We start from the raw sequence: 17,704 nt of genomic DNA on the forward strand, positions 1-17,704 counted from the left end.
GTGAGCAGGGGAGGAGCAGAGAGAGAGGGAGACACAGAATACGAAGCAGGCTCCAGGCTCTGAGCTCTTAGCTCAGAGCCTGATGCGGAGCTCGAACTCATGAACGGTGAGATCATGACCCTAGTGGAAGTCGGACACTCAACCAACTGAGCCACCCAGGCGCCCCAACACTTTAAAATTTTTTAAAAAGTACATTGCAGGAACAGGAAGAAGAAACTGAAATTGCAGACTCAATTTATTATTTTCCTCATTTCTTTTTTTTTTTTAATATTTATTTATTTTTGAGAGAGAGACAGAGCACAAGCAGGAGAGGGGGCAGAGAGAGACGGAGACAGAGAATCTGAAGAAGGATCCAAGCTCTGAGCTGTCAGCACAGAGCCCAACACGGGGCTTGAACCCACAAGCGGAGCTGTGAGATCATGACCTGAGCTGAAGTCAAATGCTTAACTGACTGAGACACCCAGGCGCCCCTATTTTCCTCATTTCTTAACCAGTTCTGTCCGTTTACATTCCTATGCCTGCAGCTTTATTGAAACAGTAATATTATTGCTCCATTAAGAGAGGTGTTCGTGAAAATAAGAAAGGGAGGGTTTGTTCTGTTTGTTTTGTTTCTAGGTGTTCGGGCTATAGAGGCCCTTAGAATAAAGAATCATTTCCTTTTCTTTCTTTCCTAAGGATATATTTTGGGGAAGTTCAGCTGAATGGTTTAGGAGAAGGTATGTATCAAGGGTGAAAAACACTTGTAGTGTTCAGAGCCCTTCTGACTTCAGATATGGGTTTGGATGCTGCCTGTAATAATACATAGCTTGTGATTTTAGTATGTGTGATATGAGTAAGGAAAAAACATGTAAGTAGTCCAAAGAGTTGCCAGGGAATGAATGAATGATTTTCCCCCAAGTTCTAGTAACTCAGTATTCTTTCATACTCTTTATACTATTGTCTGTTTTCCTAATTTTCTATAAGCATGTTAAATGTTTCTGATGAGCATAAGCAATTTTGAAAAACTGGAAATGAAACCAAGAAAACCAGAAAGCTTTGTTGGAAGTATTGCCTGCAAGTCTCCACCTCTTTTCTGTACTTAGTTCTGGATAGGAACATGAATAGAAGTGCAGTTACTTCTGCACCTACGTAAACTAAGGTGTTTGTGTGACAAACCCTGAGGGCCCTTTACTGTCTCACTGGGCACATGACATATTTGGGCCAGGTTGGTTGGGATTTGCTCAAACTTTAGGACAAACAGTTGTTTTGTCTCTTTGAAGGTAGGTTTATCTGTAAATAGAATGCTGTTTTCCCTTCCAATATTAGGTCAACATAAATCAAAAGAAAAAAATATATATATGAGAAATTGAGGCAGCTGCACTCATGATACTAAGTAGATAATGCCAGAGATTGTATGATAGGCTGAATGATTCAGGGAAAGACAGACTGGGGACAGTGTCAGTATTCTGTGGCGAAAAGCTAATTATTTCTTTCTTCTCCTAGGTTTCCAGACAGTGCGTGTTGGGACAGTAGGCACCCCTGTGGGCACCATCACTCTTTCTTGTGCTTACAGAATTAACTTGGCATTTATGTCTACCAGGTGAGGAAAGAGCCTTGGAACCCAAAGGAGTCTTCCAAAGATGTTAAAGATATTAAAGTTTGTTTTTCCCCCAAACTCCATGGCTAAGCCTACAGTTCAGCTTTGCCATTGCTGAAATCAGTCCCCTTCTGAAGAATAAAATCGAGAGAGAGCCCAGGTTCCTGATTGGAGAATCTGAGCGTGTCAGAGCCACTAACGTAGAGTTGTGGTTTATATTTAGGGATACAATAGGTAAGGCTCTGATGGTTCCTACCTATAGCTATAAGGTGAGGGGTCCTCTGAAAACTTCAGGGGGGCTGGCAAGGCATTCTAACAAATATTGTGATCTCCTTATTGCATTACAGGCAATTTGAGAGGACCCCACCTATCATGGGGATTATCATTGATCACTTTGTGGACCGTCCGTATCCCAGCTCCTCACCCATGCACCCCTGCAATTACAGGTGAGAATGTGAAAGGTACTTTCCCAAACTGCAGCTAGGGAGAAGTATTCATCTTACAGGTACATAGCACACCTTCATCAGCATTCATTAGTGGGCAGAGGCAGTGATGGAAACCCCACATGGAGAGAAATGGAGCAGTTAGCTTACCTTCTTGCTGCTACCTGTAAGGCACATCAAGACTTGGAATATACAGACTATCTCAGAAAAATTCTTGGACATTTTGGATTTTGATGGCAGTGATTTGGCTTTCAATTTGATTTTCCTTAGAGACTACAAAAGTGGTAGTAATTAACAGAATGTCCTTCACAAATTAAATGGTTTTCTGGTCATCATTGGCACAGTTCAGTTATACATTAGAATCAAATTCTTCAGGCCTACATCCCAGAAAACAGAATTCTATAGAGCTTGGAACAGATGTGTATCAGGAAGGATACTGCCTTTATGTGAAGGACTCTTGAAGTTGGATAAGTTTGTCTTTTGAGTCTAGACTTTTGTTTCACTGCATCTTTGTTGCTAACAATTCTTTGGCCCCACACTGGTCAGGCTTAAGAAAATATTCTCAAATGATATGTCAGGTAAGGTGTTTGGGTTAAAAATAAAAAGCTTGGTCAACCTCTAAATATTTGAAATTATCAAGGACTCAACATTATGGTCTCTCTTGCCAGAGTGAGCTCCGCCTGAAACAGTTCTTGTCACTATTGCATCCATATCTAACCTCCCTTTGTATCCTTTCCAAAATCAACTGCCATCACAATAAAATTCATGATTTATTTCCCCCGTCATAGAACTTCTGGTGAGGACACTGGAGGAACATATCCTTCTGTGGAAGATTCTCAAGAAGTGTGTACCACCTCTTTCTCCACCTCCCCTCCTTCCCAGGTAGGGGGAAACAGGTTCTGGGGTAGCTGTAGTTGGTACATATATGGGCCTTATGAAATGGTGTCGGAATTTAGATACAGTCTCTTTTGGTGGTGGTGGTGATTGTTTCTAGAGGATTACTTTGAGAGGTGAGGAAGAGCCTTCTTATCCAGCAGGTAATATTTCAGTGTTTCTGATCTATAACCATTCATAATCTGCAAGATTACACATAACCTTTACTTTCCCGGAGACATCTTAAAATTCCTTAGAAAATTAGTCACAGGATTCCAAATGCACTCCAATACCAGAGAGATATTCTACCCTACACTTGTTGATTTGGTAGCCAGTTCACTTTTGAAGTGGTAAATATGGTTCCTAATAATGGAAAGAGCACAGAAAAAGCCAATAATTATTTAGCATAAAATGCCAGTAAGAAGCCAGCAGGTCAGTTTTTGCAACGGTTGACACAAATTTCTGGCTATCTGCATTCTTTATCTGTACATTTGTGGTGTTGTTGTTAAATGTTTATTTTTTTGAGAGAAAGAGCATGAGCACGGTGGAGGGGCAGAGAGAGAGGAAGAAAGAGAATCCCAAGCAGGGTCTTCTTCCATGTCAGTGCAGAGCCCAGTGTGGGGCCTGATCTCACAAACCGTGAAATCATGACCTGAGCCGAGATCAAGAGTCGGACACTTAACAGACTGAGCTACCCAGGTGCCCCCTATGTGAACATTTTTAACCATTAACTTTTCCACTTGAGTCAAACCCAGTTTCAGTGAAACACAGGCTCCAGTGTTCACAGCTTCCCAAGTGGACATGCCTGTGTGGCCTTGTTGTATAATGTATGTGGTACAAGTCGACTTCAGCCAAGAAGTTGTTTGTTGCCTGATGACTGAACTTCAGGGTGTGTTTCTTCCCTTCCACCCCGACTCCTCCATCTCCCACCTCATGGCTTTGCAACTAGCTGGTCTGCCTTCTCTTCGTCTCTGTCACTCCTCTCCTCTCTGACTCTCACGTTAGACACTTACTTCTAGACCTAATTCAGTTCTGTGTTCCTCTGAATTAGTCCCAGATTATCCCCTTCCACCATTTTTTTATTTTACACTTTATTGATTGATATTTTTAGGGTTTTGTTTGTTTGTTTGTTTTCTTAGAGAGAGAGCACACAAGTGGGGGAGAGGCGCAGAGGGAGAGAAAGAAAATCTCAAGCAGTCTCCATGCTGAGCATGGAGTGCTCATGCATAGCTTGATCCCATAACCGTGAGATCATGACCTGAACTGAAATCAAGAGTTGGACACTCAACTGACTAAGCCACCCAGGCACCTCTGCCTTTCACCATTTTATTTGGGAAGCCCAACAAATTAATTCACTACCCATACATAAATTTTTATTTTCTGTGGGTTTTTTTGGAAACCATTCTTTTTTTAATGTGTATTTATTTTTGAGAGAGAGAGAGAGCGAGCATGTGAGCCAGGGAGGGGCAGAGAGAGGGAGACAGAGGATTCAAAGTAGGCTCCGTGCTGACAGCACATAGCCTGATGTGAAGCTTGAACTCAGAAACCGTGAGATAGTGACCTGAACTGAAGTCAGACGCTTAACTGACTGAGCCACTCAGGGACCCCCTGTGTTTTTTAATTAAAATATTTAGAAGCGCTAGGTGTGGAACCTGCTTAAGATTCTGTCTCTCCCTCTGCCCCTCCTCTGCTCGCCCTCTCTCTCTCTCTCTCAAGAAAAATAAAAAAAGAAAGAAAATATTTAAATTTATTTCATTCTAAGTTTTTAGGAGATACTGGATTAAAATTATGGTTCTGATCTGTTTCAAAAGCAGAAGTTAGACACAAAAGCTAGATTAATGTCCTTTGTAAAGGAAATTATGAAATCCATGGCTCACTACTATTTCTGCTGTTCCAATTTAGAGCTAAGGAGGTTCTTGTAAAGCTGCCTAGACAGTTAAGTTTGGGGGGGGGGGGTGAGAACTGTTACTCCCTTCCCCCTCCCCCATAAATGTATGTAGGCATGAGTGTCACCTTTGCTCTGGGAGAGGGTAGCTTCTGGAACACTTACTGACATAGAGCAATACAGACCACAAAAGAGGGGAAGGCCCACTAGAGCACATTAATGGAAGTAGATTATTTTTTAGATAATCAAAATGTGAATATGTCAAGTTTGGTGTTCATTGAAGTTTTATTGTACAAGTGATAAATTCATAAACAGTAAATGAAATTGTGACTTGGGAGATAAGATGGTGAGGTTGGGTCTTAACAAATCAGTTTGTCTTTCTTGGATACAGTGGAAATTTGACCCGACCCCAAAAGTAAGGGGAAGTTAAGTAGTTCCTGATCTCGTGTTTGCACGGTTGGTTGACCTACGTAAGAGGAGCCTATCTTTCTCATGGTATCAGTTGCCTGCTGTGTCTTGTCACAGTTTGAAAGTAGATCATGCCAAGTTCTTATCAACACTGAGCATCCCATGGGTGAGCCCTGTCACTACCCGTTGAGTACCTCTAGTCAAGGCTGGTACGGTTTGGTGCAGCAGTATTCATTTTGAACCTTAATGGTAGAACAGAGAGAGAAAATCCTTTGCCAGCAGGTCTCATTCCTGTAAGTGTTGAAATGGTTTCTTCCTTGATTTAGCCTAGGGAATTGCGTCATTGTTCAACAACTTCTAGCTTTTTGCTAGAGTCCAGTAAATGCATGTTAATGTGGTGTTTGTTTTCCCCACAAAATAAGGACCATTGTGTCATGTGGGCACAGAGTTGAGTCAAGAAATAGTTGTGACCCTGAACCTGCTACTGTGATTTCAGGTCCAACCTCCAGTTCTAAGCACTGACTAGCTAATTGGTAAGACATGGAACAGCAAGACCCGAAATAATCATAATTAGCTTTGAAATCTAAGAGTTTTGAAAGTGCTCCAGCTTTTACTGCATCAAGTTGTCCTTCACCATCTGGGGCTGTAAAACACACACACACACACACACACACACACACACGCCAACACCTGTACACACCCCTTTATCCTGCCTGGGATGGTATAGTAAAGTATGCAGGTGGGTACCTGAGCATCTTCAAGTTCCAGCCAACAAATGTCAGTTGTTTCAACCTGCCCCTGCAGATCCTGGGTCCCCAGCAAAAGGCCTTCAGTCTAGCATTATAACCTCAACATCTTCATTCATCCTCAGCATGCCTTGCACCTGCTCTTGGGCCCTTCCTGCTGGAGACCACTCTCTAACACCCTTCCACCTGCTTTTGACTAAGGACACACTAATGCTTGGTGCAGGTTTCCCTGTTTTGCCAAGTCAAACCAGCTTGACTCAACTTTGTTTTCTACCTGCTCATCAAGGAGACAAGCATGCAGTGGAGCCCCTTGGGACAAATGTCTCTTCTTCAGACCCTTCCAGGCTGCCCTTTTAGGAAGGCATCCATGCAGCTTTCTCCCCACTTCATTCCTGACTTCCAGTGTGCATTTCAGCCCCTGTTGCTGCCGCCCCTTCCGGAGTTTTTTTCACTTCTTTCTCAAGTCCCTTTTCTTTTTTCTTTTTGTTTCTCCTGTCTCTGTGTGTATCTGTGCACAGTGTGTGTTTACTGTCACAAAGGCACATTTTCAGACCCCTACTCCTGTGGTGACGGACACTCTGAGGGTCCCCATGGCAGGACTGGCCTTTTCCCATCAAGTGAGTCCATACTGGGAGAAGGGGATATAAGCAGATGGCATCTTTTTATTTGAAAAATTTTTTAATGTGTATTTATTTTTGACAGAGAGAGTGAGCGCGAGCGGGGGAGGGACAGAGAGAGAGAGGGAGACACAGAATCTGAAGCAGGCTCCAGGCTCTGAGCTGTCAGCACAGAGCCTGACACGGGGCCTGAACTCACAAATCGTGAGATCATGACCTGAGCCAACGTCGGATGCTTAACCGACTGAGCTACCCAGGTGCCTCGGCATCTTTTTATTTAAAAATTATAAATAAAGTACAGGGTATAGTTATGTAAAAGTCCCCAAGTGTTCTGGGGGTTATTTGAGGCTTGGTAATTGATTCTTAACAGGACGCAGCCATAGCACAGCAGCCCAAAATAGGATTTCTCGTTTGCCCATCCTCTGCCATTGATGTAAAAAATACATGGAGTTATTTATATCTTATTTCCAAATAAACAGTCCAAGAGTGTCATTCTTTCTTTTTCAATATAAATAGGAACCCTCCCATTCCGAGGGGTGATAGAGGGTATGATTAGAGAAGATGCCTTCTGTTTCAAAGGGACCTCAAGGACAAAGGAGAAAATAGAATGACCTGGGAGAAACCAATGACTGGCTGCAGGTTCTGCCTGGGCTCATATTCCACAATCTGCTGGGCCGGAAACCTACTAAACAGCTGAGTCCCTGGGAAAAGGGAGCAGGGAACTCATTTGAGGCCTTTGGAAGGCTGCAGGCCCGGGAATCTCAATCCCACTGCAAACAAGTCTGTTTTCTTAGCTAAAAAGTGATGGCCTGGTCTATCTTTAACCCTTATGTCAGGCCCCCTGCACTGTGAGGATGTGGGCTGGGATCTATTCCTTACTTCTCCACGATCTTCATCATTAGTCATACTCTAGGATTGCCTCGTTTTTCCTTCTCCTTTCCTCTGCCCCTCTTTGTTTTTTCTCTTGCTTAGCTCTCAAGCTCTCGCCTTTCCTATCAGCCTGCTGCCCTGGGCGTTGGATCAGCTGACCTGGCTTACCCAGTAGTGTTTGCTGCTGGCTTAAACGCCACACACCCTCACCAGGTATTTTTCAAGATGGGGAAGACCCTGGGGGTTCCTGTGCTACCTCCCCTGCCCTGAGGCAGTTGAGGGGCCTCTTGAGACCCCAGTGTCATTCTAAGTGCTCTGAAGCAAAGCTCTTCTGTAACTTTAGAGGACCAGAGGTGACTCCGAGACGAAGGGCCTCCGAGAGTTCCGAAAGGAAAGAAGGGCTTCTAGTGTTTTCTCCCTCTCTTTCCTTTCCTCTGTACTCCTTACCATGCATGTCTCCCTTTAGTGGAGTCCCAGAGAGGACACAGATCCAAGGTTTCCTGCCCACTTGGTGGCAGCATTGGTGGTGGAAAAGCTCAAAAGCAGCTACCATGATGCTAGGACTGGATCCCCTTCTGCCTGACACTGCCATTATTCGCGGTATTTTTCCATTTCCCCCCAAAGCTCATGGTTCCTGGGAAGGAAGGTGGGGTACCCCTCGCTCCCAACCAGCCTGCACACGGTGCTCAGGCCGACCAGGAGAGATTGGCGACCTACACCCCTTCTGATGGGGCCCGCTGTGCTGCCACACCTTCCAGCAGGTGGGTTCACGCGTTGATTGCTCGGGTCAGTAGGGGCCCATCCCCCCAACACACGTGCTTATCCGTTGTCAGTAAAGAGTAGCTTTCACCATTGCCTCGGGCTTGACATTTATGCCCCAAATGTGGAACTCTTAAAGTTCTCAACATATTGCAGCTGGTATGTAAGGAAGCTGCCCTGGGTTTGCTGTTACAGCCAACAACAGGGGCCTAGTTCTTAGCACCTTCATCCACTGAAGGGACCTTTCAGATATGTTTTTTATTTTACCCCAAGATTTATTCCCTTGGGGTCCACCTTCAGTGTTTCCTGAGGACCAGAGCAGGGTGTTTGCTATAATCCTGACGTTTGGGGCCATACTGTATCTATGGTGGTAGTTAGGATTGATTTTTTTTTTTTTTTTTCTGTCTGCTATGTTAGTATCTCCTGGAGATTCTTTAGAAATAACTGCTTTCCTCATTAAAATTTTCTTAAAATGTTTGTCTTTTCTGATCACAGAAGTGATTAATTCTGTAGATTTCAAATTAAGGAGACTGGTTAGGTAGAACATGAAAGTTTTCATAATCCCACTCTGCACAAATCACCACTGTCACTGCTGTTTCAAAGATGAGAGGATCTCAGAGGGTTAAGTAATTTGCCAAAGAGCGCTTAGCTCACAAAATGGCTGGGCGCAAGCTGAGCTCCTTGTTCCTATACTCCGAGCTCTCCCGTGGGAAGATGAGGCTGTCCTGCCCTGCCCTCTCTTGACCACAAGGCCCCAGAGATGATGATGTGGATTGCCCCACTGCATCCTAAATGAACTTTGGGATAATAGAAAAAATATTTTTCATTCCCACAGTGGAGCAGTGGGAGGGAAATTATTTGAGAAGATATTTTTGTGCCACCATCAGGAAAAATACTTTCATTCCTGGTTTCCCAAACTTCCATCCTTTTATCCCTCCCCCTGTCAGATAATCAGAGGAAGATCCTGGTAGTCATTTTACACTCTAGTTTTCTGAGCCTTGATTCCTGGGGCATGTCTGGGATAGCTAGAGATAGAGGAACCTATCTCTGTAAGGTGAGGGGTTCTTAATGTTGGTCATCAAAGCTCAGGCCTTTGCTCAGTGCTGGTCTTCCTTGCTGGCTGGTGTCCAAGAGTCCGCTTAGACTGCACAGTTCTCCTCCTCACCTTGAGCTCCTTGCCATTTCCCATGTTGGTGGGCCAGTGGCCAGTCCTATGCTGGGCGGTGGGTTTATGGGGAGCCAAGTAGGCTCTGCTGTGCCAGAGTAACAACACTATCTTTCTTCTCCAGTGAGGATACTGAAACTGTATCAAACAGCAGTGAGGGCCGGGCTTCCCCCCATGATGTCTTGGAAACCATCTTTGTCCGAAAAGTGGGGGCTTTTGTCAACAAGCCCATCAACCAGGTGATTTTTCTGGCACTGCCACCTGTGAGAATGTCTGAGCCCTTAGGGGCAGGGCTCTTAATCTGGGGTCTGTGTGACCCCTAAAATTGTGTGTGTGTGTGTGTGTGTGTGTGTGTGTGTGTATGTGTGAATTTTTTGTGAAGAGGGTTAATAACCTGTGACACCCCTCCAGGAGAAGTTCAGACTGTTGTTCTGTGATCTTTTAAGCCTCCCAAAGGAGAAGGAGACTAGGCACCATTTGGTACAGACACATTGCACTGAAGTGTCCGTGCCTCAGCCTTACTCAAAATAGGAAGTTCCTCCCCAGCTCTGCCAGTGCACAACCGTTGGCTGTTACTGAGTCACTGTGGGTCAGGCTTTCAAAGTTGCTTCCCGGGGTCTTGGGGAATCCTACCCCTGTTTGTGCTGTGGGTGTATGGTGGGAGGCGGAGGAGATTTGGGGTTCTCCGACAGGAACCTGAGATCAGCATGGTCAGCGTGGGTGTGCTAATCTACTGAACGTGCAGGCTTCTGGCCGCCTCTGAGGAAGCCTGTAGGCTGGGGCAGGGATGGGCAGTAACGTTTCTGTCTCTTCAGGTGACCCTGACCAGTTTGGACATACCCTTTGCCATGTTTGCTCCCAAGAATTTGGAGTTGGAGGATGCCGATCCCATGGTGAGTCCCCCTTTGATGGTAAGATGGTGTTGTGCTTATCATCTTCCTGGGCGAGTTACTGTTCCTCCATCAGCCAGCCATGCTCTTGGTCTTAACACATTTTCAGCCATTGTTGGGTCTCTTACAAAACCCTTGATTATTAACAACAACTTGCACCTGTGCATGGAACCAGCCCCCTACCTCCACCTTATTCTGAAACAGGTGAATCCTCCAGATTCCCCAGAGACTGAATCTCCTCTCCAGGGCAGCCTGCACTCTGATGGCTCCAGTGGGGGTAGCAGTGGCAATACCCACGATGACTTTGTTATGATCGACTTCGTAAGTTACCATCACCTTTCTTGACCTTTGCTGCCCTAGGGTAGATAAACCTAGAAGCATCCAGGGCCCTTGGACAGGACATCCTTCACAAGGATCAGATGGCCTGGTATAGACAGTGGGGATGGGACAGGTGGGCACTTGGCTGTGCAGTTCATATGGGGAACCTGCCCTCATATCCTGCTTGGGGACACATTTGAAGGTCCATGAACAAGAAGGCGTTTTGTGCCATGTTATTGGTTGAAATTCAACTCTAAATGGGTATTTGCCAGGTGTATCCCTGTAGGTCCTATTCCTGCCTGATTGGATGGCCTTTTGCTAAGGAAAGGAATTTAAGGGAAGGGGACATAAACCTTCCCAGGGGAGAGGGGTGTTATCACCAGAGGTAGGGTTCAGCTGCCCAGAAGAGAAGGGTATAACGATTCCTCTTCCAAAGATGAGCCTGGAGGAACCCTTTCTTTGATGATTACTGGAAGGGAAGGGGGTCATTCATAGCTTCTCTCCCCTGATTTTCCTTTGTGATCTAAGGCAAGCTAAACTGAGTCTGTCTTGTTTTCGAAGAAACCGGCTTTTTCTAAAGATGACATTCTTCCGATGGATTTGGGGACCTTCTATCGTGAATTTCAAAATCCCCCTCAGCTGAGCAGCCTCTCCATAGATATCGGGGCACAGTCCATGGCTGAGGACTTGGTATGAAAACTCCTTCCCCTGCCGTACCTCATCCTCTGACCTCCTCTCCTCTTTTGATGGCCATTCCTGCTCCAAAAGCCTAGAAGTTTCTTCGTGTTACTCCCCCCACTCCCACACCTCCCATCCTCTATGTAACAGGAAAGAGACACTTTAGATCATTATGTTCTGTTGATCACACTCGAGATTTGCATTGTGTCTGGCAGTCATTATGTTGAACTTGCTTGCGCTGACTTCCTCCTCTTCTGTGCATGCGCAGCATTACTTACACATTCCTGCCGTTCGGTGCCTGATGTCTTCTGCTTGCTGCTGCCACTAAGCCAAGCGGCTCCAGTAGCTCTTGCATTTGGCTGTTCAACGCAAGGTCCTGAGTATTGGTGTTCTTACCCTTTCCTCGGAGAGCTCCTTCCTGACTCAGCTAGTGGTTCTTGTGTTTAGCCAGATGTCCTGATACTGGCTGTAATTACCACATCTCTGCTTTGTGTATTTCCTGTGTCTGAAGGGCAGAGGCATGCCTTGGTGCCCTATGCCACTGTTGCCAGTGGACTAGGGAGACCCCTGGCCCCTGACGCCTCCACCGAGCCTGACTCCACTGAGTCACTGGGATGTCGCTGGAGGCTCTTAGTCTTGTTGCAAAAAAAGAATTCAAAGATGGACCAGACACAGTGGTTGAGCAGTGTAAGTGGAGAATTTATTGGAGGACACTCTCCAGATGTGAGAATGAGCGAGTTCAAAGGAGAGCTGTGCACTCCAGGGTTTGGGTCTCTAGCTTTTTTTTTTTTTTTTTTTTTAAAGTAGGCTTCAGGCCCAGTGCAGGGCCCAACACAGAGCTTGAACTCATTCCCTGGAGATCAAGACCTGAGCTGAGATCAAGAGTCAGATGTTTAACCACCTGAGCCACCCAGGCACCTCTGAGTCTCTAATCTTACAGCTGTTAACCAGGGATGGAATATTTATTACCTGGAAAGAGGATGTCTTTGGGAGCAGGGTTTCATACCTTTTCTCCCTTGGCCAGGGACTCTGGCCTTCTTTGTATTTGGCCTGTCTGGTTTGACCTGGCTTCTTGTGACTGTTTTTGGAATGCTGCCAGCCAGGATAGGCCTCTGACTCTCCCTCTAGCTGTCTCTCACTCCCCCTTTGCTGGTCTCCATGTTTCCTGTTAAAACCTAACTAGCCGCTTACTGTAATGCCACAAGATGTCAGGGTCCCTCTGCCTGAGGTGGGAATGTGTTGTGTTGACAGCAGCAAGCCCGACGAGGGTCTCAAACTCACGAACCGTGAGAGCATGACCTGAGCCAAAGTCAGACGCTTAACCAACTGAGCCACCCAGGCGCCCCTAATGTTAAGCTTTTAACTGCACCTCATGCCTGCCAGGAAATCTCCTGTCTGTGATGATTCCGATCTTCAGATGCAAATTCATCAGTGGAGACAGAGCACCTGATTAGGGTCAAATTTTTATTAATACTTGATACTGGAGGGCAGTTAAACTTAACTCCTCAGGTTCTGTTTTCTTCTCCTGTTACTGTTTTCTCTCAACTCTCTAACTCACCCCTTCCTCAACTGATGTAAAGATACAGATTCATAGGCCTCACCACAGACCTGCTGAGTCAGAATCTCTTGGGAGCCTGATTGGGACTACCTTGTTCATGTGCCCCCAGAGGATTCTGGTGCCCAGCTCAGGCCATGAAGAAACCTCTTGTAAGCTTCAATCTGTAGCATGCTAAGCCTACTGTTTTATTCTGGTGTTAGTCTGATCTGTGCCAAAGATACTTCACGTCTATTTCTCTGTGTCATCCTGTTGTTGGCATGGTCCTTTTCTAGCTCATTTAGTGTGTGGCCTGCTTGCATTCTCTAGACTGTTCTGCCAAAACCCCTGACCCCCCCACAAACCCTGCTGGACACAAGCCCTCTGTCCAGTGCCTGCCCCACTGTCCTGCACCTCCTGCTCTACCGGCCAGCACTGCTGAGCCCAGCTCTGTGCTGCACCCCTGTCTTCAGCTCAGGTGCCTGGGCTAGCTGCCTCTTCAAGACCCTACCTGAGTAAGCAGCTCTTCTCTCCCCTCCTGGTACAGGACTCACTACCAGAGAAGCTGGCTGTGCACGAGAAGAATGTCCGAGAATTTGATGCCTTTGTAGAAACTCTGCAGTAAAAGTTGGTGTCCTCAAGTACCAGCAGCATCCCCTTTTTCCTGTGGTCCCAGGAGCCAGAGCCTCCCTCTCATCAGCTGCTCCCATCCCTCATCTTGCTCCAGGTGGAGGAAAGGCTGGTTTCCCCCATGGGGACCCAGAAGTCTCTGTTCTTGCACCTCCTGGAGACTTCATGGCGGCAGTCAAGCCCAGTGATAGCATTTGAGAGGACTCACCCCTTGGTCTTGAAGATTGGAAGATGCTTTTTAACAAAAGGGCCCTTGAGGTCGTCTGCTTACGCCGCCCATCAGCAACTGCTTCACAAAGGCTGTCATCCCGTTCTTCCTGCCCACCCCCTGCCCTGGGTCCACCCTGCAGCTGGCCCCTTGTCCGCCTGCCGTTACTGTCAACCACTTGACATTCCAACTGGTGGCCCAGAGCCTGGTGTGGAGGCAGAAAGAGGAAGGAGACAGTACCGGGAGGAAGAAGGAAGGCCTCCTTCAGGCTCTTTTTTTTCTTTTTTTCTTTTTTTTTTTTTTTTGCCCTTTTTGGTTTGGTGTCTTCTTCTCTCCCTCTCTCCGCCCCTGTGCCTATACTTTTGGCAATATGACAGGCTTCCTGCCCAAGGTGGCGAGAACTCCAAAGTCAGCCATTCCCACCCTTAAGGGTTGTGCTAGCCCATCCCTCAGCAGAGGGTCGAGCAGCCCTGGTGGCTGCCTGTGCAGCTCCTCAGCTCCATGGAAACAAGAATCTTGCGTCTCCAGGATTCTGTCATTGGGAGTCACAGCAAAAATTTTTTCTCTCCTTTTCCCCCCTGTTGCTGCTCCTTGGTTAAAAAACATGGTAAATATTTATTACTTTCAGAGAAATCAGATATTTTATAGAGAAAATATGTTTCAGGTTAGGATGTTTTCACTTGGGGAAGGTGGAGGGCCTCTTCCCGGAGTAGGGCCTCTTCCTGTGGAGGTTCCTCAGCTTCTGGGTTGCTGCTGTGAGGGTCTTACTTCCTATTTACACAAGGTGGGATCCAAGAATAGGGCTGGCTGGGGGCGACAGAACCTCCCAGAATTGCTGCACTTGAACTGACGACAGGCTTTACCTTTGACTCCTACATATGCCTGGTGAGAGTCTTGAATCTCTCCCAGCTTCTGCAGAGTAACTGACTCCATTCTGGCAGCCCAGGAAATCTTGGGTGCTAAATGTGTACAACTCTGTGTGTACAACTCGCCAGAGTTGTACCATGCACATACAGTGCATTGTATGTGCCCTGCTGTGGCCACGGGGAGGACTGGAGGGGCCCCTCCTTCTGGGGGCGCTTGTTCCTGTTTCTCAGGGCTGGGTTATGGGCCTTTTCCTCCTTCCTCCTGGGCCTGGCCACCACCTTTCTTTAATCCCAGGGTCTGCACACCACCCTGAGGTTTCCTGGCTGGATTGGTTCCTTGTTGAGAAACCAAAGCTAGGCATATGATTGACTTAACCTTTTAGGCATCGTTACTTGAGTAAGTCAAGTGCCTAGCCTCACCCACCTACCATCTGTCCCTCTCCCAGCCTAACTGGCAGTCCTGGCCAAGGAAAACAAGGCCCACCCCTTTCCTCCTGGCCCACCTGGGCTATTCATTGGCAGCAGCTGTTCTGCAATGGAGCAGGTGGTCCTTAACTGCTTGTTAGTAAATGCATGTGACACTGGTCCCACCTACAAGACTGAGCTCTGAGGGCTGGAGTGGGCTCTGATGCCGTCTCAGGCAGTTGGAGCCCTTCTGCCCCTGTTGCATGCATTCTGCTGCCACAAAGAAATGTTCCCAGCAGTGGTGTACAAATGGCCCTCCTATCTGGGCCAGTGTGCACCCATGGCCTGCTAAACCAATCCAGACTTACTCCCAAGGCCCCAGTGCTGAGAAGGGTGAAGCCCTGGTAAGCTATTGATTGCCCATGCCCTCAGCCCCATCCTGCCACAATATCTCAGCCGCTGTCCTCCTCCTGAGGCTGAGCACTGAACGGCCTGTTAGCTATTTTCCTCTTTGGCTCCTAATTGTTGGCCTTTGCAGGCAGCAGCCTTTCCTTTAGGACCCCCATCAGTGAAAGGGCAGGGAGGCTGAGACCTGAGCTGAGCCTGGGAGGAGCAGAGCAACTGTCAAGGCTGGCCCTTGCCCCTCAGCCCCATACAGTGACAGGGATGAGCCCTAGACTGACTCCTGCAGCACCCCCTGGGACAGGGCTGGGACCCGTCACCCATCTCCAGGTGACAGAGTCCCTCCCCCGCCTCCATCCCACCTTGTTTGGAAATATTGAGCTATACTTTAAAATGTATTCAAGAAATTTCCAATAAATTTTTTCTGTACTTTACAGCCTCCTGTCCTACAAGTTTTGTAAAAAGATAACCCACCCCATCCCACTTCTGTGAGGATCCTGGTCCCTGATGGGCCCCCTCCATGGAAGTGGGGAAAGAGCAGTAGATATGAAGTGCAGAGTGGCTTTGGAGTCAGGCAGGCTGTTTTGTCTTGGGGCTTGGCCACCGAGCAGCTGTGCAACCTTGGGGCCAGTCAGGAAACTGCTTGGAGTCTCATTTTCCTTGGCTGTACTGTTCCCATTTTGAGGGCTTATCTGTGAATAGTCAGTGAGGTAACGTGCATGAAGTTGACATGCATCTGAAGTGTGGCCATGGCATCACTATCAGCTCTTTCTTGCCCCCTACACAGCCCAGCCCAGCCCAGCACTCAGCCTGGAGGCTCAGAGTGAGAAACAGCTGGCAGGTCTCCGCCATGTTTCCAGTAGAAGCAGACAGGGAATGTGGGGCTTCCCAAGCTGCCCGGTATCTGTTTGCTGATCTAGGAGGAATTGTGGCTGAGCAAACCAGACAGGGGAAGGGGTTGAATGAAATATAGGGAAGTCAAGGGCCCATCAAGTTTGTTTAGCTGCTCCGATCTGACAGCTTGAGCGAGGCCCTGGTGTGGTCTCTAAGGAGCCATGACAAGTAGAAGAACCCCGCGGACATTATTCCTGCCTGGCCCCCTGTGTGCTTCTGTAGCACACATCTCAGCCCTGGTAAAGCTGGCTCCTGCCTCCTAACTTGTGACTGCACTGGGGGATGGGAGCGAGAGGTAGAGCCAGTATCGCAGAGGCAGAAATGGTTCTAGAAGCAAGGGACTAACTGCCTGACCTGGGCAACTGTTGTGTGGGTTGCCTCCCTACACCCTTCAGGCTGAAGCCAGGGCAGTAAATGGTTAGAAAATTCTAAATTTAGCGCAAACTATGGCTGAAAAGAATGAGGCTGCCCACTGCCATGGTTATGGGCCCTCAGAGCCCTAGCTTGTTAGTTAACTGCACATGATACTCGCCATGATACCTGACTGTGCAGCCAGTTGGGACAGTCACCGAACCCACATCAGAAATGGTGAAAAGGCTGTCCCTAGTGTCTTTACCTTCAGTTGGGATCCCCCCCAAAAGCAAACTAAAAGCGTTCAGTTGCCCCATGTCTCATGATGGTGTCCTACCCCTTTAAAGCATCTCCCTACACCCTGCCCCCAGAGACCTGCTGTTGCCAAGGCAGCAGTAAACTGGCTTTTGCGTCACTCAGAGGCCCTGCCAGGAGCCCAGCCCAAGTGAACAACTCTCTTGGTCTCTGGCTCCCCTCTCATAGTTTCCCTAGGATACTGTCCCTCTGTTCCAAACAGTCACCCAGCATAGAGCTGAACAGAGCCAGTGAGAGAGGCTGCCAGTGCCTTCCGTTGGACTAACTGGGTGAGGGCCAGTTGTGCAATGGGACTAGCTTCCTGCAGCTCGGTGCCTGTGTTTTTAACCAGCATCTTAACACCACAGCTTGATCCTGCAATTCTGCCCTGGCTCCCCCAGCCAGAGCAGGCAACGAGGAGAAAAAAGAACAGGCTCAGCTGAGGCCACCATAACCTGATTGCAATCAACAGGCAGGCAGCAGACAGGTGGAACTTGACCTTGACCATCATGCCAAGTGACAAACCATTATCTTTAACTTGTGGTAAAATACACATAACTTAAATTTTACCATCTTAATCTTTAAAAGCACAGCAAAACCTGCTCAGGAGAGGAAAGGAAAACTGGATATTTCCTAGCCTCTATAGGATTGGGTGGCAGGTGGAAATAGCCAAGTCTTTCAGGCCAACAGGAGGGCCAAGAGAAGCAAACGGTCACATGAGGTTTCCAATCCCAGCTGCTCCACAAAATTGGGACCATCTCATTCCTCTGTGAAACGACGGTCATTCTGATCACCACTGAGCACTCACTGTTACATCCTGTGTGCATCATTTCTGATCCTTAGAGAAATAAGGAGACAGTCTCATGTGGGCTGATTATATGGCTGTTACCAT

The 17,704-nt window shown here is 47.3% G+C and overlaps 1 protein-coding gene across 9 annotated transcripts in view; it reads left to right on the forward strand.

The window, feature by feature from the left end:
• The window catches only part of ATG13 (autophagy related 13), a 54,592-nt gene extending 38,885 nt beyond the window's left edge, over nt 1-15,707 (forward strand). For 3 of the 9 annotated variants that reach the window (XM_058688821.1, XM_058688820.1, XM_058688819.1), the window contains 12 exons: nt 676-716; nt 1,483-1,579; nt 1,924-2,022; nt 2,808-2,901; nt 6,450-6,548; nt 7,521-7,631; nt 8,043-8,179; nt 9,467-9,581; nt 10,158-10,235; nt 10,437-10,553; nt 11,112-11,240; nt 13,310-15,707. In XM_058688821.1, coding sequence (XP_058544804.1) covers nt 676-716; nt 1,483-1,579; nt 1,924-2,022; nt 2,808-2,901; nt 6,450-6,548; nt 7,521-7,631; nt 8,043-8,179; nt 9,467-9,581; nt 10,158-10,235; nt 10,437-10,553; nt 11,112-11,240; nt 13,310-13,387 — 1,195 coding nt within the window. In that variant the 3' untranslated portion in view covers nt 13,388-15,707. The remainder of the gene's footprint in view (nt 1-675; nt 717-1,482; nt 1,580-1,923; nt 2,023-2,807; nt 2,902-6,449; nt 6,549-7,520; nt 7,632-8,042; nt 8,180-9,466; nt 9,582-10,157; nt 10,236-10,436; nt 10,554-11,111; nt 11,241-13,309) is intronic. The other 6 variants (XM_058688823.1, XM_058688822.1, XM_058688825.1 and 3 more) reach the window with 6 other exon arrangements.
• The last annotated feature ends 1,997 nt before the right edge of the window (nt 15,708-17,704 follow it).

The sequence above is a fragment of the Neofelis nebulosa genome, chromosome 10 (assembly GCF_028018385.1).
Source record: "Neofelis nebulosa isolate mNeoNeb1 chromosome 10, mNeoNeb1.pri, whole genome shotgun sequence".
In the NCBI taxonomy this organism is placed as follows: Eukaryota; Metazoa; Chordata; class Mammalia; order Carnivora; family Felidae; genus Neofelis; species Neofelis nebulosa.